The sequence below is a fragment of the Gossypium raimondii genome, chromosome 11 (genome assembly GCF_025698545.1).
Source record: "Gossypium raimondii isolate GPD5lz chromosome 11, ASM2569854v1, whole genome shotgun sequence".
In the NCBI taxonomy this organism is placed as follows: Eukaryota; Viridiplantae; Streptophyta; class Magnoliopsida; order Malvales; family Malvaceae; genus Gossypium; species Gossypium raimondii.
Window position 1 is genome coordinate 20,673,477 of NC_068575.1, and position 23,855 is coordinate 20,697,331.

Sequence of the window (23,855 nt, forward strand, 5' to 3'; positions counted from 1 at the left end):
AAATTGAATAACCAATTGAACTTGAAAACATTGAAACCCTTGGCCGTGGCTTCCTTCATTTTCTTTTTCTTTCTTTTTCATTTTTGCTTCTCTGTTTTCGTTTCAATTTCCATTTTGTTTCCTTTCTTTTATTTGTTTATATAATATAATATAATATAATATAATATAATATAATATAATATAATATAATATAATATAATATAATATAATATAATTACTTATTTATTAAGTTAATATAATATAATATAATATAAAATATCTTTGATATTTCTCTTATAAACCGCCTCAGCTTTAAAAAATAGGCATAATTACCTCTTTAGCCCCTTTAGTTTTTCTTTAATCTATAATTAAACTTTCACTCTATTGCAATTTAGTCCTTTTCCTAATTTCTCTTATTTTAAGCTAATTTACCTAACCAAAACCAAATTAAACTCACAACTAACTTCGTATATATTTATTAAAAATATTTACGAATTCGATTTACCAGAACGGACTCCTGGAAATGCATTTTTTTAAAAAAGAATTACATTTGACTTGTAAATATTAAATAATAATATTTACGAACTTACTCGTCGGATTTAGTGGCCTCGAACCACTATATCCGACACCACTGAAAATCAGACTGTTACATTATCAACTAATTTTTGGTAAACCGTGTCATATTCCTGTAGAACTAGAACATAAAGCGTTTTGGGCAGTTAAGCAATGCAACATGGAGCTGGAAGCTACAGGTAAGTACTGTAAGTTACATATTCAGGAACTTGAGGAAATTCGGCAAGAAGCGTATGACAGTGCCCAAATTTATAAGGATAAGATCAAGACATACCATGATCAAAAGATGACCCGTAAACAATTTGTGGTAGGGAAAAAAGTATTACTTTATGACCCAAGATTAAGAATTTTTGTAGGTAAGCTCCGAACTAAGTGGTTAGGGCCTTTTGTTATTACTCATGTATTTCCACATGGTGCAGTCGAGGTTAAAAGCAAAGAATCCGGAAAAATTTTCCAGGTCAATGGACAACGATTGAAGCCTTTCTACGAAAATTTTCAAGTTCACATGGTTGAGGAATTAGTCCTCGAAGAGCCGGTTGAATAAATTCTCAAGTCATCGAGCTAACGACGTTAAACGAAAGCACTTTTTGGGAGGCAACCCAAATTTATTTTCATTTATTTAATTTTAAACTTTAGTAGGATTTAGGTTGAAAATAAAATAAATAAATTTTTATTTAATCCAGTTAATGTGATATTTTCAGGGACGTAATGGAGGTTGTGAATTTTTCGAAAATTGGATACTGATGGTGGCGTGGGCACGCTGTGCTAAGTGTTGACATTTATTTCCCTACAAACGAAACTCAACATCCCTAACCCAAATAAAAACCCCAATGCCGACAACATCATTAGAAACACATGGAGAGTATTCTTAACCTTTCTCTTTGCTTGTTGTTTGGGTTATTGTACTTTATTGCATATAAAACATGCTTGAGGACAAGTATAGATTAAGTGGGGGGGTTGAAATGGTAAGTATGCATGATTGATCGATTTTTGTTGCATGTTTCTCTTTTGCATATGTTCAATCTTATGCTAGATTTATTCGATAGTTTATTTGACATTGAGATTTTAATCTCATTACTTAGTCAATTTGGACAATTGGGTAATTTTTGAATTAAAGTGTTCAAGTATCTAGATTAATCGGCATGTGTGATAAATTTGATATATGTAACTAGATTTTTCATATAAATTGATTGTTTGGAAAAAAATTGCTTGTACATAAATAAATCAATAAAATGAAAAATACATAAATAAATAAAGGCTCAAGTTATGAGTGAAAGTTTCGAAAAAGTGACCGAATTTAGTAATCCGGATGAAGTGCTTGTCATCTCATCTAGCGTAAAAAGGTTCAAGTGACAAACCGAAAACTTACAAAAATGCGTAAGAATGACAAAAAGATAAAAATAAAAAATAAAAAAAAGAGACTGTTTGAATTGAGTAATAGGGATAGGGTGCTTGGGTTGTTATCCTAGTTCGCGTAAAAAAGTATGACCACGTCTAAAAAATAATAAAATTTATTGCATGATTAATTAATAATACCTTGCAAATTTTGGTTCAAACTCAATTTAGTGAAATGATTTAGTTCACATGTTTCAGTTTTATGACACTAGTTGATCAAACTAGGTATTTTGAATATTTATTTATTTTTTGACTATATTGTTTACGTTGATTATCGATGCGAAAAAGATGCTCGATTTTTAATAAATTATTGAATAATTTTAATGTTTGATAGTACAATATGCTTGAGGACAAGCATGAGCTAAGTAAAATATGTTATCATAAATTTTTGAAAAATTAAAACAAAAAAAAGCAACAAATTTTAAAAGAGTTCATAAAAATTTAAAATTTATAGCAATTGTTGATATTTTTCAAATTATTATTATATTCTTGAATTTATGAAGTACACATGAACTATGAACTGTCATACACGTTGTCACGTCAATATTGTTATAATATCAATGGTACATTCAACTTTTTCATCTAAAGGGCCAAGATGATAAAATAAAAAATATTAAAAGCTACATGTCATAATACTTAAAAATACTTGAAAATTTAGTCTATTTATTTTAATTTTTCAAAATTCGATTAGTGTTATGATTTAATCCAAATCATTAAAAGAGTTGGTACTAATGTGAATATTTTCTTTTATATAAAAGTCAGTGAACTCAACTAATACGTTACCTCATTACAAGATGAAATTAGAATAAATAAATGTAGTAAAAAAGTTAATTATAAAATTAATACTTGAATTTATTCACTTCCTCAAGTTTGGTATTTCATAATTTTTTTAATCTTAGATTGATAACAAACTTTTTTAACTAAATCGACACTCAAGTCTAACGTAGTTAAGTTTAAAATAAAATTATAACATGTGGCATAAATGATGCTATGATGATGTCATAATCTAAACAATATAATAAAATAAAAAAATGTTTTTATACTTTCAATTTTTTTCCTTTTCTTGCTCTGAGAGGACGTTTACTTTCAATAGCTGATTTCAATTCCTATACTTCACATTCTGCTGTTGATAGTGCTTGTTCTTTGTTCGAGAAGTCGACTGTCTTAGCGGCAGCTTCATGTTTGTCGCTGGCGTCTTCTATCGAAGGAGCACTGGACGGAGCAAACAAAATCCCAATACAAAATCAAAGCAGAGACTACACAGATAATAAACATGGAATCCCAATCAAAAAGGTATACCAAAATCAAATTCACCCGTTGGGGAAAACGGAATCAAATCCCAGAAAACATACCCATACCGAAACTTAGTTTTGCAAACCCAGAAAATTCTATAGTTCAGTACATTTCGTCGTTGTATCCCATTTGTTGGTAGTTTTATGTTTAAAACCAGTGACGAAATTTTATGTCAACAAATAGTTTCTTATTTTTATTTTGTAAGATTTAAGGTCATATAGTTGGACATTTTTATAAAATAAAAATAAATTTGAGAGTTGAATATATAATAAAATTACTCTCAAATTGGAACTTCATAAGGTCAAAAGTTGACTGAATGCTTACGGCATGAGAAATAACTTGATGCCATGAACCGAATAAAACACTCATCGATGTTTTGCTTGCGGTCTGTATCATCCAGTCAAGAAGATGATTATTTAACTCAAAGTTGAGATGCATCCATTATCGTCCTGCATTGAAATAGACAAGCCTTGATAAAGAGGGGGATAAAAGAAAGCATTGAACTGAACCAACAGATTCATGAAATCACATTCGAAACAATAACAAGTAGATATAATCCAAAAATAAGGGGAGAATGAAAATATCATAACAAATACTAAGCCAGGAGATCCAATAGGCCGAAAGAGACAATATGACCCGACTTAATCACCAAACTATATAATCAGGAGTTATTTTAGAAGTATAGAATCCATAAGCTCAATCAATTTCCTTTTGTGGTCAAAGCAATGAGAAAACAATAAGGCTTTGGTGGCAACAATTGGAGGTGTATGCATTTGCAATTTTCTTTTTCTTTGTAACAAAACCCAAATGATTTTTCTTAGTCATTATTTGCAATCTTCTATCATCCTTATGTCTGCTTATTACCCAGTTTCACCGATAAACAGAAAAAGTATTACTTGTCCCATGAGACACAAGTGAAACAGATGCTGATGCATATACACTGAGATCATGTAACTTTGGAAAAGGGGTTATTAATGCATAACTGCAACAACATAAAATGATTAGAAACCGAAATGTGGCAATTATTTTGTAATTGATGTTGTAATATACTTACTGCGAAATCCTGTGGTTCACTCTCTTTTGCTTTATGGTACCAAGCTTTATGCTCAAGATACTCTTCCAGCTCTTTCTCCAACTTCTCAATGAATTCACTTGTATGATCGAGGGATTGTTCGTACTTGTATTTTTCCATAGCCTGCAATATTTGAATAGAAAAAGGTCATCTATATTGATATCACGCATCAGAATAAAAAACTGGTGAACTGTTGAACTCTCCCTAATGTGTCAGCCACAAGTAAACTACAGTATCCTTGTCAAACAGAAAACAACTTCACTAAAGAGAGAATATTTATTTAGATGTATTACAATATGACAATGGGAGTAACACTGAATTGTGTTTACCACTATAGTACAAATAAACCTCCAACAACTACAGGTCTTAAGATGCTAAACCAGCCTAAAATTCCAGTCATAACTTTGAAGCATAAATATCTACAAACACAAACCGAGCCGAACTACCTTTTTACTTTGTACACACACAAAACATAAAATAAATAAATAAATAACCCTGATGCATTAGTAGTTCCATGCATTGATGCTAGCATGACTGAATGGAAATGAGAAATCACAAATTACCGACAACTAATTCTCAAGGAGGAAAATTTAGGAAATATCAAATATATAAGCAATAAACAGATAACCAAAGAAAGCCAAGAAATATTACTTTGTTTTTAGACAGGGTATCTGCTGGAGACATAATATTTGGTTGCACATAATTCTTTCCACGGTAAAAATTATAGTATTGTTAGGTTTGATGTCAATCACAATGCCTTTGCTAAGTCGACCAAGTTCGTCAGCATATTCATAAACCTTCCCTGGCTTGCAAGGCTTGCAAATGACCTTCACAGTTTCATGTTTCTTCCAATGCAGATGCATATTGAGAACAAAACCTCCAAATACTCCTCGTCTTCCAACTTGAACATAGTTTTTTTTCTTCTCACCAGTACGCTTTAGGTAGTGTATCTCTTCCTCAGTTAAAATTTCAGGATCATATGCTTCAGCTGGGGCCTTGGGAACCTCATATTTTCTCAACTTTTCGATCAGCCATGCTTCCTTTCATTTGGCCTGGAGTATTTACAAAAATAACAATCAAAGACATCTTTTTGGAATAAATTCATATAACTAAGTGAAGATGAACTAGAAAAGAGAGAACGAGGGGGGAAAAAACCAACATGTTAGACTTTACTAGTGACTACTAAGAAAGCTCACATCCAAGAAAAAGATAACAACTCTTAACCAAAATATGAACTATAGTAAAAATGAGAAGCTATCTAACATTCTCGAGTTTATATCTAATCCTAACTTCTGGATTTGGTGAATTCATCTTCTTTTTAGCCTTTAGACGATAGAAACGAAGCTCATTCACTTTTGCCTTTCTAGACATTTTCCTCTTTCTGTTTGTGGAGGCTAATCTACAGACCGGTTTATTAAAAGAAAACCTGATAACATCCTCATCTGTCTTTAGCTCAATTGATGCATTACTCAAATATCTTGCATGCAACCATTTACCAAGTATGTTGTGAAGCTGAAATACATTCTGCTTCGCCAGCAATGAAAAATCAGAAGGAGAGGTTACACATAGTGCATGTAATGAAGGCCTCAAAGCACTGTAGCTTCTCTGGCTTGCAAATGTGATACAATCATGGCATGGTCTAGGAAAAAAGGGCTCATTTTGGACAAAACAACAGAACCTGAGTAAAGATTCGCTGCAATAACAAGCAAAATAATATTTGTCACCAACTTTGACAGATTAGAGTTTACAATTTCTATCTAAGGAAAAAAAATTTCGATTATATATATTGTTGATACAAGGAGGAGGTTGCGGCAATTTGTGACTGTTCACCCACTGGGGGAAAGCTGTGAGAGAGTTGAGATAATCGGAATGTGGATGTCAAGAAAATATTGGAGAAGAGAGGAGAGAGTTGAGAGTGGTAGAGGGAAGAATGTCTTAGGCTCTTAGCCCCTTTTTTTGATGTCAATAAACTTTCAAGGGGTTGTTTCTGATAGTTCTCAAGATGTCATGTTTCACTCATATATTGGTTCCAAACTCCCTGGAATTTAGCCAATCTATTAATGACTTATTGCCATTGGTATGGGCTGTCATGTCTGAGGAATGGATATGTGCACCATCTGAATGACAGATATCCTATCCATGTCAGACATGTGGCTCATCAGTTCGGGTTCACAAGGTCTTGTGCTCGCGAATTATTGGATTCGCAAGCGTACTGGCTCACAAGGTGTCTCTATAGTCTATCTTTCAAACCTAGAATTTATATCTCTTGAATGTTAATAAAGAATGTAACATCACTTAGAATTTCAAAATTCTTTTCTTCTGTCTCTTAATTGCAGCAAATGAAAGAAAACTTCATGTAAAGCTTAGCATTCAAGTTCTCTAACACTAACTATAAAAAAAATCACAAAATCATCAAAAACAAAAAATTGAAAAAGAAAAAGTGATCAACATAAGCAAGATTCAAGGTCAAAAGAAAATTGATTAAGAATCAAAATATTCCTTTTCCTTCAATTGATACATTTTTGAGCAAGCAGTAAACTAAATTAAACCTTGAAAAAAAAATTTAGAAAAAGGAGAAAATGGAGCAAACCTTTTGACAGAGAATGTAAATTGCCCGCTAATTTGTCGAATTGAAGCAATAGCTGCCATTATTATATCACAAAATTAATATGTGAAGCTCGAGGACTCGATTTTAGAGACTCGGATGATTCATTCATTTTGCTTAACAGAGAGAACGTTAAAGATAATCGATAGCATATCACATAATGTCAAGCAAACAAAATGGTAGTTCAATCCAATCCTTGAAACAAGTAATGTATAATAAAAACATTATCAAAAGAAATCAAAGACTTAAAATCCATCAAAGCTTTCAACAAGGCTTCTCGCCTTCTTCACCTACGTAGATCTCTTACTTCTCAGATGAGTTAGGTCCTCTTTTTTTGCCAAATCTAACCACTGTAAAAAAAAAACCCAACAAATTCATATTATTAACAATCATTTAGTTTCAGTGTTTTGCCTAGTCGATTACAAAAGAACAAAATAAAGGATTGCGTTAAGTGATTAACCCTAAAAAGTATTTAAATACTTCTCAGAGCATAAAAAATCCCTAAATTCTCAACGAAATTTGAAAAAAAAAAAGAATAAGCAATTTAATTTTCATTAATTACCTTTAGTGTTAAGGCAACTCTTACCTTGATTATACATGGAAATTTAAATATACAGATGTATTAGGACAAATAAATTAATAAATTGAAATCGTAAGTTAAATGTAAATGGCAGCTGTATTATCATTGTGAACTTGAAATAATGAGTGCAAAGATTAGGTTATTATAATTTTATATTGTGGATTCAAAATAATAAGTGTAACGATTATGTATTTATTTCCGCAAAAATAATTGAAATGCAAGAAAAAAAAATGTCACAAGTTTCTTGAGTATTTTGTTGTGTCTTCAATGTGAGGAGAATTGAGTATTTATAAGATATGGTTACTGCTCATTGAAGTGACGTACTAAATAGGCTCTATGTATGCCGACACATATGTTGTTCTAGACTTTACGTGTTCATTAGTCTACTCGCTTGACTTCGTAACCTCTACTTGTGAACACCTAGTGACATGCTAGCTAGGCTCACGAGCCCCTAATGTAGGGCTCGCGAACTGAGCTTGCGAGCCCTCCTTTCGGTGGTGGGTCGGTAGTTCAGGTTATATTCGAGTTCCGGGTTGGCAACGGGAAATATCATAACAATATAGTCCCCCTGTTGGCTCTAAGGGTTATAAAGTGCACTTCTTAGAGCCAATGTTTTGAATTTATATGACTTATTAAACACGCTTTGATTACTGATGTATAATGTTTACTTTGCCACGTGTACGAGTGGATTACATCTACTTCCATCTGACCATTCCATAATTCTCGGTTATTTGAATTGTTAAAGCAAAAAGGCAAGAAACTCTTTAAAAGGGGGTTTAAAAGCCGTAAAAATCACATATTACAAATTCTCAACAACTGCGATCGACGAGAGGCATTTCTTTCAAGGTAAACCCCTGTAAAATTTTTCTACTTTGGGTATTCTTTCCCCCTCTATTTCGACCATGCCTAAACTAGGGGAGGTATTGGTTAGGTAACTCTGAGTTATCCACCGCGACAGCGTACGAAAAAGGTTCCTGCTGAGGCTAATTTATATCCCTGCACTACAAAGAGTGAGGAAATGTTTCATGCCCTAGCTACGCGAGGAATTAAAATTCCCAATTTCACGTGTAATTTTTTTTATTCTTGTAGGGTCGCATCGACTGAGCGATACCAACGATGACAATATTCTGCTCCCCCTCCATGTAATAGAGGCTTGATTCCACTTGCCTCTACATCGTTTCTTCTGCTACCTACTCAAGGATTATGGGATCGCCCCTGGCAAGTTATCCGAGTTCTCCTAGTGGATTACGATGGCCTACTTTATCGATTGTTGTCGACGCGATGAGGTGCCACTGTTCTCTTTTTTCAACGTCTATACCAATTGAAGGCCCACAATCGAAGGAAGTCATCAGGTTTATATTATTTCACCTTTTGCGAAGACGTGGAATTTATCATTTTCAATAAGTGTTCCAATCTCCGTTTGAATCAGAACAAGTATATTCGGGTGAAGTGTAAGCTTGTCGATGGCTTCGGTTTTCCCACTGAGTGGTTCTCGCCGAGTAAGGATGTGTGCTTAACTTAATGAAACATTATGATAGAAGGAGGTTGGGCGTAATTTGAGAGGCTTTACAAGGGGCGTGTTCTAAATCTAAAGGATGTCTTGACCGTGAGGAATGTATTCCAATATAGTCTAGAAAAATTTAGCCTCAACGAATGGAAACAAGGTGATAATAATGAAGTAGTTGATGCTGTTAGGGTGCAGCTTGAGAGGTTCACGTGGCCGTATGGGGCCAAAGATGACCTAGGACTAATATTGTTAGGATACAAAGAACTAAGGAACTACTTCTATAGCTTCTGTAAAATGAGGCCTCGCCCTTGGTTCTCACTGCCTTCGCCACATGTGGAAGTGGTGTGAACCCTAACTTGCTTGCTATTACTACTGATATTAGATTTGTTGCTGGTGCAGGCACAACTCGTGACACTGAAGATAGTTCGGAGGAGTTACTAGCTTGTTACAGAAAATTGACGAATACATGGACGTGCGACTTTCTATATTGGATATGCGCAAGAAGCACAGGACTAACACAAGGGCTGCTAATATTGTGTTAAGTAGCGATGAAGAGAAGACAGTGCAAGATTAGAACAGCGACAAAAAAAAAAAAGAAAAAATCGCGCTGGAGCTTCTGCTATTGTGGTTGTTACTCCCATTTCCCCTGTTGCGAGCTCACCTTCTGTCGCTAATGTAAGCTCACCTGCTGTTCCTGCTAACTCACCCCTTGTTGATCCTTCTCCTTATCCCCCAACCATGGAGGAGCATTCAAATAAAGGAGTTTTAAGCACTATCGTTGACCATGGTGTAGCTAGTGCACCTATAAAATTTGTTACGATAGGTGGTGAGACTGGCGAACTGTTCCTTCAGTACGAGCATATGAGCATGAGGGAATTCCCTTATATTCCAATGATGCCACCAACCACCTGAAGATCTGTGTGCCAGAAGTAACTAAAGAGCGTGTTTGGTTAGTTCGTTTAGTCGTGTAAAGAAGCCTTTTCTGTAAAAATTAGCTCTATCCCTACAAGTTCTTTTGGCTGAGGCTAGCATGGTTGGTTTGGGTCTCAGGGAAGGTATAAGCGAAGCTGAAGTAAACAAGAGGGAGTGCGATGATTCTTACTAGAATGCTATGAGAGCTCTAAAGAGAGCTTGCGAGCTCCATTCCAAACAAAAGAAAGAAAACCAAGACCTGTAGGGGAAGATTAATGACTTAGCTGAACTTTTGGTGATTGTTGAGGGAAAGGTAGAGAAATTATCTAAGGAGGTCGCAACTGAAAAAGAAGAAAAATAGAGTGTGGATGCTACTATGAAGAAGATGGTTGAAGAACATAAGGTCACTGTGAGCAAAACGGCTAAAGAGTAGAAGGCTGCAATGGTGAGCTTAGTACAGAGGCACATTGAAGCTTTAGAAGATTTTAAGAAGGAAACTCTTCAAAATTTTAACAACTTCCTGCCCGAGCTGAAGGCCAATATCTTGCTGTACGCGCAAGTTACTGGTTGCCCTTTTAATACACGCAGAGTTAATCTTGATGCTTTCTGTGACGTTACCGATGATCAATTGGAATTTGATGTCCGCTTCCCTTGAGGAGCTGAATGGGAAGAGTTCACGTCCAAATGGAGGAATTGTAAAGATTTTTACTTGGACGAAGATCTAAGTGAAACTAGTGTTGCTACTGCCAAAAAAGGTGACAACAACAAAACTGGCGAAGGAAGCATGAGAGAGAACGAAGCCTCAAGCAACCTTGAAGGGGCTAATGATATGCCTTAATTTGTGTATTGTTGTACTCATTTTTTTAATACGAAATGAAAATTTTGAGTTTTGAAAAAAAATTAAGCTTATTTGTTAATGTTATACCATTATACCATTTTGCGAATACCATATATCTTGTTGCACAATGATATTGTTAATAAAGATGGATTGGACTTAGCCAAAATTTTGAACACGTTCTCATAAGCTTTCAATTGAATTAGTGTAGCCCAATGGCTTTATTTATGCAATTCTTAACCAATTTTGACTCAAATAGTCTTAAATAACTTAGGTTGAAAGCTTAACTCAATTAACCTTTAAACATTGGCTAGGAATGTAGGTTCACAAGTAGTTTCGAAGTTACAAGCTTAATTCAGCTAACTCAAATAAATGAAGGCTGTGAACATAACTCAGCTAACCTTCAAACATCAGTTGGTAGCGTAGGTCCATGAGCTATGTCGAAGTTTATCAGCTGGGAGGGTAGGTCAGCCAGAGTTGCGAGCTTAACTCAACTAACTCAAATAAATGAAGGTTGTGAGCATAACTCAACTAACCTTTAAACATTAACTAGGAGCGCAGGTCCATGAGTTGTGTCGAAGTTTATTAGCTGAGAGCGTAGGTTTGTAAGCTGTTTCGAAGTTGCGAGCTTAACCTAGCTAACTAAAATAAATGAATGTTGTGAGCATAACTCATCTAACCTTTAAACATCAACTAGGACCGTAGGTCCACGAGCTGTGTCAGAGTTTATCAGCTGGGAGCGTAGGTTTGTGAGTTGTTTCAGAGTTGCGAGCTTAACTCAACTAACACAAATAAATAAAGGCTGTAAGCATAACTCAGCTAAGCTTTAAACATCAACTAGGAGCATAGGTCCGCAAGCTGTTTCAGAGTTGCAAGCTTAACTCAGCTAACTTTTAAACATCAACTGGGAGGGTAGGTCCATGAGTTGTGTTGGAGTTTACTAATTGTGAGTGTAGGTCAGTGAGCTGTTTTAGTAAACAAATAACTTAAATATAGATATCTGTAAATAACATTTTTCATTAATGAGTAAAAAACTATACATAGTACTTTTTCAAGTGATGGGCGTTCTAAGTTCGTGGCAAGACAGGACCTTCCATTTTTGCCAACTTGTACGTTCCATACCTTATTTTCTATACGATTCTATAGAGTCCTTCCTAATTGGGGGCCATCTTGCCTTGTTATGATGCAAGGAAACTTGCCTCAATATTCTTCAGCACTAGGTCACCTACTTGAAACTATTTATTTCTAACCTTGGAATTATAATAGTGAGCTACTTGTTGGGCACACGTTGTGTTTTTAACTTCTATAAGGTTTAAATTAGTCCTCATCGCCTCTTGGTTTGCAGCTTCGTCAAAGTGTGCTATCCTATGCGACTATAGGTGTAATAACCCGTTTCTAGAGAAATTAGAATAGTGGTTTCGGGACCACAACTCCGATGAGTAAATTTTTATTTTATTATTATTTTAATGTGTATGAGATGTTAGTAAGTTCATATTAAAATTTTATTAAGAAATTTTAATGTTTGCATGATTAAGTGAAAAGGGCTAAATCGTAAAAAGTGTAAAACTGGAGTTCTATTAGTTAAGGGTGTCAAGTAGCTATGAAACTTTAAAGTGAAGGGACCTATATGGTAATTAGACCATTACTATGGCTAGTGGATATTCATGGCAAGGTGTTGTTGTAAATTATAAATAGTAATAAGGCTAAAATGGTAATTAAGGAATTAAAATGAAAAATTAAGTAAAAAAAAGATGAAATAAGGTTATCATCTTTTATTTTCTTCTTCTTCTTGGCTGAATACACCATTGAAAGGGGGGGGAAGCTTTTCTTTTAATTTCACTTGCATGGTATGATTTTTAAGCCTGTTTTTAATGATTTCTATGTTTTTGAGGTCGTTCTAGCTGAACCTAGCTACCTCGGGGATCAATTTGTAAAACTGTTAAAGATTGAGGGTTATGCCAGAAATGTTCTTGAATGATTTTTGATGTTAAATGATAGATTATGAACCTTTGTTGAAAAATAAACAAGTTTTGTTAAGTGATTTTGATAAATTTTGGAATTAGGGATTAAATTGTTAAAGGTATAAATTATAAGGTTTTATTATGAAAAGATGATAAATATGAGTAGTTTCAAGGTCCCTTGCATATTTGGTTAACATGGAATTTGATAGAAATGATTAGATTTTATGTTATAAGCTTAAGGATTAAATTGTGAAAAGTTAAAATGTTAAAGGAAAAATGGTAGTTACACATAAATGTGAAATATGAATTAAATAGAACGTTTGAGATTAAATGAAATACTTAATTGAATACAAGTATTTATTTAGATCAAGTCAAACCTCAACCGGATCTAAATCGAGGGAAAGTGAAAGCTACAGATTAGCTCGATCATAATTCTACGTCCTAGTTGTCAAGGTAAGTTCGTAGTGTCCTAATATGTAAACGAATTTCTATTTGTGTACTTATATTATGATGTTTTAATTATTATGTTTTTATAATATTATTGTTGAATTGCACATACGTGCCCGTGTTTCTACTTCAGTACCCCTGAATGCACTTTTGTGCCCTGTTTAGACTCAGGTAACTCTGAATCAAATAATATATGAATCGTATTCAATTATTGTTAGATTAAATGATATACTATGTTCTTAATAAGTGCTATAAGCTTATTCATTCTTGTGGATTGTTTTGTAGATTATTTTCGCTGACGTTTTGGACGGATCAAACCTTCGACTCACACTATCCATTGATATTGGTAGTTTTTGTATCTCCTAGGGTAGTGGCATGTATAAACTTATGTAGTTGAATTTGTGGTTGAAATGTATATAGGATGTTTTAAAGTGATGTTTGATGAATATGTAAATAATAACTAAATGTGTTAGTGTATTGGTGTCATATACGCATAATGCTTGCTTAGAAAGTACTTTTGGTCACATTTGATAACGGATGAGAATGGTTTATTAGTATCATTTGATGGTTTGTATCATTGAGCTACCTTATTTTGTATGTTTATTAAGTTTTTGGAACTAGTAGTTGATGATTGGTAAGTGGTAAAATATATATGTTAGGTAGGTTTTGATGATTGAAATTGTGGTGCCTTGAATGACATATTGGTTAGTTGATTTAGGACCCTTGAATTGGAATTTATATGTATGTTTTGATAAGGTTTTGATGCCTTGAATATGTGCACAATTTGCTTAAAGGATCATGCATGAATTGGTATTGGAAATGACTTGATTTTAGGCAAATTTTGGGTCCACACGGTCTAAGACACGGGCGTGTGACTTAGCCATGTGTGACAAGGTCATGTGTCTCCTGTAGGTTCCTTTGCATGCAAGTTAGTTAGTTACACGGACTAGCACATGACCTGACACACAGGCATGTGGGGCTATTTGAAGAGTTACACGACTTGTCACATGGGCATATGACACGATCCTGTGACCCTACTCAGAGAGTTACACAGGTGAGGACACGGGTTGGGACACGACCATGTGTCCCTAGTTTGAAGAATACACGGCCTGAGACATAGGCGTGTGTCTCAGCCATGTGAGGCACACAACCTGGCCATACGGCCGTGTGACCCCTATAGTCAAATTTTTCTAACTTTTTCTTAAACTTTCCAAATGTTTCCAATTTGGTCCCGAATTATTTCTAAGGTATTCCTTAGGCCTTGAGAGCTAGATTAAAGGACGATATGCATGTGAACAAATTTATTATAATATGTTTTCAATTATTTATAAAATATATGTTTTAATGTTTCGTTTGTACCATAACGCTCAGTAACCCTAATCCGGTGACGGATATGGGTTAGGGGTACTACAATAGGCTTATTTCGGTGGGAATAATTGCAACACCCTTAACCCGTCTTTGTCGTCTGATTAGGGTTACAGAACATTACCGTACAAATTAAAACCATAATGTCATTTAATGAAAATTACTTAAAACTCATTATAAACTTAGAAAACATATACATTTGGGCCTTAAATTAGGACTTTGAGGTCGTAAAATCAGTTCGGGATCAATTTAGGGCTAAATCGAAACAAATTAGAAAATTTGGGAAAAATTTGAAAATTTTAAAAACATGGGTCACATGGCCATGTGATATATCCCAAACCGTGTAACAGTCGAACAAAAGGACACACGGTCATGTCCCAGCCCGTGTTTTAAATCGTGTAACTCACTAAGTTAGGTCGCACGACCATGTCGCAGACCATGTAACTCTCTGACTCGTGACACACAGCCGTGTGCTAGACCGTGTAGCTCACTAACTTGAAAGAATAAGTGGCACACGACTATGTAGCTAGGCTGTGTGCGTCACACGGCTGTGTGACAGCCCATGTCCTAGGCCGTGTTCTCCAGAATTTGACCCTATAATCAAGCCATTTCAAAACTAAAACATACCCAATCAACCATTCCATTTGTGCATACATTCAAAGACCTAAACACCTTTCAAACACATTTAAACATACCAATTCAATCAACCTATTTCACCTAACCAATGTACCATTCAAAGGCACCACATTTATAACAAAACAACTTCAATCAAAACAAGGCTATAATGCCACATCTCAAGCACAAAACCTATCCAATTTAGCTACTCAAAGACATCAACTTAAACATTCACATTTCACCACAAACATACCAAAATGACCATATATTACAAGTACTTAAAAGTGGCCAAAAGACTTAAACTTGTCATGGCATTAAAAGTCCATTAAACAAGACATAAACTCTAAAAGCATATTCATGCGAATTTGATCATTAACACATTCAAGAACTACCATTATAAAGAGGTCCTATACATGCCATTTATAACCTTGGCTAAAATAACTCAAAAACTACTGAACTGACTGCCGGATAGTGTGATAGATCTCCGACAAGCTTCTAATCGGTCGAGCTTCCGATAATCTACGAAACAAAGGAAAGTAACTACATAAGCAAATAGTGCTTAGTAAGCTCGTATAAACTCAAACATAACTTAACATTCTTAAGCACAATTTATAAAATAAGCATAACGTCATTACCAAGACCATAAGCTTAGTAAAATCCTATATAGGCACCATCAAACTCACAAGTTAGTAAGTTCATATATGATACATATAAGTTCAACCATATCATAAGTAGATTTTCATGTACACAACATTTATCACATTAACATTTTTATAAGATCATGAACTAATATCAAATTGTATACATACCATGCCATTACCCTTTAATTACCCATTGAACCATCTAGAATTGCATTGGATACTAGGGAATACTCACACATAGTGTGCCTTTCCATATAACCGTAACCTTTCATTTTCAATAGTGCTCACAAGAGTTGTGAAATGGGCCTGTTCACACGAGCTATGGGTCCAAATGTTAGCTACACAATGCTACTCACATGACCTATGGAGAACCCATAACAATCGTAGGACCTCAGCCATCAGTAGGACATTCAAGACTAGCACCCGAAACATGAAATCCCTAATGACATGTCATTCGTATACTAAGAATTCTTAAGGTTCAAAAAGGATTACTTATCTGTCAATTACTCAAATCGTTGATATACATCCATTTTCAAGCCAGTTTATAACTAACACAATATAACCGATAATTAATCAAACTATCATTAATAAGATTATAATTTATACAAACTTACCTCGACAACTATGGTTGTAATAACAAAGTTGAAGTCTAGTCCAAAACTTCAGATTTTTCCTGATTTAAGTCTGGTTATTTTTTATCTTGATCTAAATAGATAAATTGATTCAGTTAAATACTTCAATTCAATCAATAATTCACATTATCATAAAATTATGAATTTACCCTCATATTATAGCTTTTTCACAAATTAGTCTTTAAGCTCGAAACTTGTAAAAATAAAATTTTTACCCTCCATACATGCTAGTCGAACTTCTTAGGGACTTATATCAACCCACTTAAATCATCATTTCATAAAGTTACCATGAAATTTTACTATTTTCATGAATAAGTTCTTAAACCCTAAATTCACTAAAAATCACCTAACAAAACAAGTTTGTTTAACAACGAAGTTTAGTAATCTACCAATTAACATCAAAACACATTAAAAAAATCATGACAAGTCCCTCAACCTTTAACAATTTTGCAAATTAACCCCTGAGCTATGTATTTTAAGCTAAAACGAGCTCAAAAACATAAAATTACTAAAAATGGGACAAAAATGCATACCATGCAAGAAAAAAGAGCTTGCCAGAACTTCTTAACTCAAAAATGGAGATTTCAGCATTAACAAAGTGAAAATGAGAAAGATGATAGCTGATTTTCATAGTATATTCACTTATTTAATGATTTACTATATTACCCTTGTTTTAAAAGCTTATAAAACAATTAAATCATATCCATTACTCTAAACTAGCATTAAAAATTACATAATTACCAAATATGTCTATTAATTTGCATTTCAAAAGTCATTTAATCCATTTAACTATTAGAAACCAACTTTTGCATCTTTTACAATTTGGTCATTTTTACCTAATTAACCATTTAAACTTAAAAATTTCTTAACGAAACTTTAATACGACCTTAATATAATCCCATAAAATTTAAATAAATAATAAAATATTTATTCTCTCATTAGAATCGTGGTTTCAAAACCACTATTTCTGACACTACTAAAAATGGGCTGTTATAACCCTCTAAAGGAATTTTCGTCCCCGAAAATCTTGCCTGTAAATAGGTTTGGGTATTGCACTTTCATAACTTCTTCTGGTTCTTAGGTAGCTTCCTTGACTCCATGGCGTTGCCATAGAACTTTAACCAAAGCTATACGTTTATTCTTTAAAGCTGTCAAAATCTTTTTATTTATTACTTCAACCTGGCAATTTGTTTGCGGCGATTTAACAAAACTCTATGCTAAAGCAATATGTAGGTCTTTGCAGAAATTCTTAATTTTCCCTAAAATTGTGTGTCGTTATCTTTTATAATCAATCGCGGTATGCGAAACCTGCACACAATTGACTTCTAGATGAAATTCTCTATCTATTTTTCTGTAATAGTCTCCAAGGCTTCTGCTTTTATCCACTTAGTGAAGTAGTCTATAGGTACTACTATGAACTTTTTCTGATCTATAGCTATCAGGGATGGCCAAGGATATCAATTCCCAAGGTCGCAAATGGCCAAGAGCTCGACATAACTTGCAAAGGTTCTGTTGATTGCTACTGTATCTGAGCATGCCTCTGGTAGAAGTCGCATGTACAAACCATATGGTGTGCATCCTTTTGTATAGTAGGCCAGTAATACCCCTGTCTAAACACTTTCTGTGCAAGGAATCTGGCTCCCAAATGATCACTACAAATTCTTTCGTGTATTTCACGCATCACTACTTAGTTTCTGTGGGTGACAAACATCACAATAATGGCTGAGAATACCCTTTTCTATAGAGTACACCCTCCAAGAAGGTATATCTAACAGTTATAATTAACAAACCACTTTAGCAGCTTGAGATTTAAACAATTCATAGATAATGTATTGATTGGACTACATTTGAGTTATAATTGGTAGTAACATACCTCATAGATTTGCACCGGAGTTTGTCAAATTCTCTTTTATCCAACTGAGCATCCTCTTCTTGCAGCGTCTACACAATTAGAGTCATCCAAGTTTCCTCATAGCTTAGGCTATACACTTAGACCTCCCTATGCTCCAAAAAGATCTCCCCTTGTGCTCAATAATGATGGATGATGCTAACCTCGAGAGATTATCTGTGTGTGTATTGTCCTTTTTAGGCAACTGCTAAATGTGTACTTCAACCAGCTCAATGAGCAATCAAGCTACCTTGGCATGGTACCTCTTCAATATTGACTCTTTTACCTCATATTCTTCGTTCATTTGTTTTTCCACCAGTTGGGAATTAGTGTAAACAATGAGCTCGCTTACTCCAAGTTGGTGAGCCAACTGTAATCTAGATATCAAAGCCTCACATTCCACAGTATTGTTGGATGCTTGAAAGCCAAAAGATAGCCCATACTGGCACTCATTTTTATCAAGATTGATTAATAGAACCCCTTCCCCAGATTTTTTTTACCGTGAAACCATCAATATAGGTTGTCCATCTCATCAAACACTTATCCGAGCTTGCTTCCCCTTGTGGTGGAGTTACTACTATGTCCAATACAACAGATATAAAAAGACATCTTAGAGCAAAACATGTATTTATTTCAAGTACATACAACAAGATATAATGGTATGCCATATGCATTTATTAAATGTTAAAAGGACATAATAATGTTCATGAGTTAATATCATGATTAATAAGTTACTTGCGAGGTCCATTGTCTGTTGAAAAGAGCATTCTACTATATAGTCCGCTAAAATATGACTTTTTACTGCTGTTCTGGGGGTATATCGTATGCCAAATTCAGCCAGCTTGATGTTTCACTTTGTTATTCTCCCAAAGATGTCTACTTTAGACAATACATCCTTAATGGGCTGGCTTGTCATAAATGTGATGGGATGACCTTGGAAATAGGGTCGCAATTTGTGAGCTACCACTATCAAAGCAAAAATAATTTTCTCCATATCCGTATGCCTTTATTCTCCACCCTGCAACACCTTACTTACATAATAACTGAAAATTGGCGAACCCCTTCTGCCCTAACCAAAACCGCGGCTACAGTGTCATCTGAGGTCGCTAGATAAACAAATAGAGTCTCTTCGGTGCTTGGTGACATCAATAGTGGAGGGGAGGTAAGATATAATTTGATTTTGTCAAAAGCTTCTTAAAACTCTTCGATTCATGAGAAAGAAGTCCTTAGAGCTTTGAAAAAGGGTAAACACTTATCTGCCATTCTGGAAATGAACCTATTAAGTGCCACTACTTTTCCTGTTAGGCGTTGAATATCATTAATTGTTTGCAGAGGAGGCATATCTAAGATAACACAAATTTTCTCTAGGTTCACGTCTATTCCCCTATCGGAAATTTCAAAACCTAAGAATTTGCTAGCTCGCACACCGAAAACACACTTTTCTGGTCCACTTGCTTGACTTCGTAACCTCTACCTGTGAATACTTAGGACATAAGAGCTAGGCTCGTGAGCTCCTCAGTGAGCCTTTGCGAGCCCTCCTCTCGGGTCGTAGGTCGGTAGTTTGGGTTATATTTGGGTTTCAGGTCTGTAATGGGAAATATCATAATAAAGTTATTAATTGAAATGTAAGAAAAAAATCCACTAGTTATTAATTGTTCTTATTCAAATAATAATTGAAATGTAAGAATATGAATGATAGGTACATAACAATTTTTATATTAAATAACCTTTCATTTGGGTGTTTTCTTTTTGTGAAAAAATCTAACAAAACTAAGAAAACATAACTAAACTACAAAAACGGTGTTATTCTAACATTCTTCCTAATAATCAGAAAGAAACCTCATTAATTTCTCTGGACGGATCCCATCTATGAGTAGTGTTGTACTGTTTTGCCCACCATACTGATATCTTGATGGTTTTCAAAAGCCTCCATGATAAACCTTGAAAAACAAATAGATTTCTATTCTTCCATAGATGCTATGTTATCAATCCAAAGAGAGAAGCCCAAGGGGATGAGAATCTTGGTGCCCACTCATGATTTCCCAAATTTGCTCCAACCTAATCTAAAAGATTTCCCGAAAAGAACTAGGGTTGACAATTTGGAGGCACAAGATTTAACCAAACCTTTTTGGCAATCGGTCAATCCTTAAAGACATGCAAAATATCTTTTGTACTATGGTGACGGACTGAACATGTTGAAATTTTGCCAATTTCTCTTCGCACATGCTCTACATTAGTAAGGTAATCATTGCTTATAAACAAGCCACAGAAAAAAATGAACGTGATGCGGTCCTTAAAATTTTCAAACTTTTTCCACCTAATATCTCGTGTAATGCACGTATTTTCTTTGATCATTTGATATGCACTCTTAATCGAGAAGCCCCATTTAAGGACCGAACCCAAAAGATTTTGTCAGGTCCTGGTAATGGGTGTGGGGGAGATAAGGTCACAATTCTTCTAACTATTTCTTCTGGCAACTTTTCTCGAAATGCCTTTAGGTGCCTTTCATTTGGGTGTTTGATGCCAAGGATTGAACTAGATTGTAAATTTTAACTAATAAATATAAAAATTAAATATATCTTTTTGTTGAAATTCTCAAGGACCCAATTTATGGATCACACTAACTCAATCAAAATATTAAATATTAGTACATATTTTCAAGAATTTTATTATAAAAGAAGAATTTTTAGTATGAGTAAAAGAATAATTTTAGTAAATCAAATTCTGAAAACGTAATTACAAAGTAAAATATAAGTACTTTTATTGTAAAAAAATTATAAAAGAAGAAAGTTTAGTAATTAATAATTCAAATAATTAAAAATATTTAAAAGATAATTAAAAAATATGCAATTAATATAATTAAAACATAATCTATCAAAACATATTTAAAAATTATTTGAAAAATAAAGAACTAAAAAATGAATTCATAAATAATTTTAAATACATTTAAAATTTTAAATAACATCGTTTATAAACATGTTTGAATATAACATGAATTTTAAATGCTTTTAAACGCAATTACAACACCCAAACGTATTATGAATATAACATGAAACTAGAAACATAATTATTCCTTTTTACATATTGGATTTGATATAATTATGGTTACCATTAGGATTCTCATTCTTCAACAAGCTATTGAGCTCATTAACAAATCTTTCCATAATTAGGGCAGGCAAGTAAAGTGGGACTACGATCCCATCTTCTCCTTTGGTGTTTGTAAATGGTATAAGATGTTTTCCATCTGTATTGTTGGCGTCTCCACCATACACTGCCTTTCCCCAACCAAAATCCACGTCTTGGAACTTGATTCGTGTCAAGTTCGATAACAAGAAAGACCACCGGTTCAAGGTGAGGCTAGGTCGACCGTTAGTCACCAGAAAATCTGCTGTCGATTTCATGTATTCTTCTGTTGCTTTTCCTTTGGTGTGTTTCACAAGCTCTATCGCGTACTCTAATGGACTCCGACATAGTTTGTCGGCAGTTGTTACAGTTGTCGGATAGGCTATTGTGTTTCCGTAATAACCTAATGGTAATGGAGGATTAAACTTGGAACGTGTATTAACGATACAAATAAGGCGAATATGTTGGTCCGGGTCAGGTTGTAAGGCTTTGGTGTGACATCTCCATAGGCATGCAGTTAGGATGTCATGAGTTGTACATTGATAATGTGGGGGAATCAGTTTACGTAAAGTCGAGATTTCATTAGATCCAAAGAAAAAAGAGAGATTAACCATGTTGTTAGGTTGAGTGATTTCATCATCATTCCTATCCATAAATTCTTGATCAAACTCGAGATGCGCATACGTTACTCGAGGTGGGGTTCGAGCATTTAGAAGATGTCTTTCCCAAACAGGTGAAATGGTAGGAGACAATGCACCCCGGGCCATTTCGCCTACGGCTTTCAAGAACTGTAACAACCCGGTGGCATCGCCCATGGTGTGGTTGTGACGGATAGTAAAGATGAAACCACCACATTTCAATCGTGTTACCTGTGCTAAAAGTTGATGTCAAAAAAGGAAATTATATAATGAAAAAGTCATAATACAAATAATTTTCAACCAATACCTTTTGTAAATGCTTATTTAAAAAAAAAATTCAAATCTTAAACTTAAATTCTCTTTAAAAAAATCTCAACGAAGGAGATTCATGGTTAAATTTACTTGAAAATAAATAAATAAATAATGAATAGTTATAAATTTTTTATTTCAAACTAGAATCAAACCCCACTTCTTTAGGGGTATTTTTTCAATATATTAATTAATTAGTAATTATAATAAATAATTTTAAATAAAATTTTATCTTTCCTCCCCAATTTTTAATATAAAATATCATCTAAAATTAAAAAATAAAACCAAACAAATAAAGAAAAACTAACTCCATGTGTGAATCCTTGGTGCTAGTTGACTTTTTAGTATAAGGTATAGATTTATATATATAAGAAAGGACAGTTGTGAGAATAATAAAATGTCACATGCAATAAAATAAGAGGGCCATTTGCAACTTATAACCACTAGTGGAAAAAAAAAGTAATTATATGATAAATGTAAATAATTTTATTTTAATAAGAAGAACAATTATATTTGTAAAGATGATGAATAAAAGCATGTAATCATACTTCTTGTAGTGTTAGGAGTACGAGGAAATATCTGACCTGGATTAGGAAGAGAGGGCAATTCAGCATCTCACCATAACCTTTAACATCAAAGAGAAGCTCATCCATGCATGGAAATGGTGGAAGAGGGTTGTCACCAAATTGTTGGAGGGTAACATCAGCATCCCCTTCAATGAACAACACACCTTCGCCGGTGCAATCCACGCTCAGCTTGCCATTAGGCCCTTCCTTTAACCTACCCGCAAACGGATAATAAAACACTAGAGTTTTTGCTATGGCATCTCTAATTACCTTGGCAGGATCTTTCCCTTCCATGGAAGGGTTATATCGATAAAGTAGGATTACTGGATGTAGAAATCGGTGACCATGTCGATCATCAATGTCCGACAATGGCTTATACTCACGAGGGGTGGGCTTAACAGGAACCACTAGCTCTGGTTCACTCCTGCGGACCTTGAACGCTAGAGAGGTTGGTTGTACTGTTCTGGCCATGGGAGTTTCAACTTTATGGGATGGTGGTTCAGAAGGAGAATACACTTGGTTTTGGGCTCTTCTTGTTCTTCAATTCCTGCCTATGTTCTTGGATATATACTGATTTCAATCTTCAAGTAGCACTTAACATTCATTTTTTTTAATTGCCCCTTGAACTTAATGACTAATTATCTTAATAAAAAATAAAGAGGTTAGGAAAAGGATATTATAAATTATTAAGTTAATGGTGAATCATACTAAATTAAGGATATTAATAAAATTTTCGAAAACTCAAAACTGATAAAAGATATATGTAATTCTACCTTATTAACAAGTTTAAAGCTTCCTGGAAATAGTTGAACATCATACTGATTGAAAAAATTTGAAGAAATTATTTTATATATCCCTTCAACCAATAAAATCAATCCATATCATATATTCGTTCATGTGGTATATACAATTCTACTAT

General features: G+C 34.2%; 1 protein-coding gene and 1 pseudogene across 1 annotated transcript; both read right to left on the reverse strand.

The window, feature by feature from the left end:
• Window positions 1-2,778: 2,778 nt before the first annotated feature.
• LOC105804322 (uncharacterized CRM domain-containing protein At3g25440, chloroplastic-like) lies at window positions 2,779-5,355 on the reverse strand (annotated as a pseudogene).
• Window positions 5,356-21,252: 15,897 nt separating this feature from the next.
• On the reverse strand, window positions 21,253-23,457 carry LOC105804318 (benzyl alcohol O-benzoyltransferase). Its single transcript, XM_012636882.2, has 2 exons — window positions 22,955-23,457; window positions 21,253-22,292 (listed from the first exon to the last, which is right to left on the reverse strand). Exons 1-2 carry the CDS (start codon window positions 23,405-23,407, stop codon window positions 21,378-21,380), a joined length of 1,368 nt encoding a protein of 455 aa, XP_012492336.1. The 5' UTR covers window positions 23,408-23,457; the 3' UTR covers window positions 21,253-21,377.
• Between the last annotated feature and the right edge of the window lie 398 nt (window positions 23,458-23,855).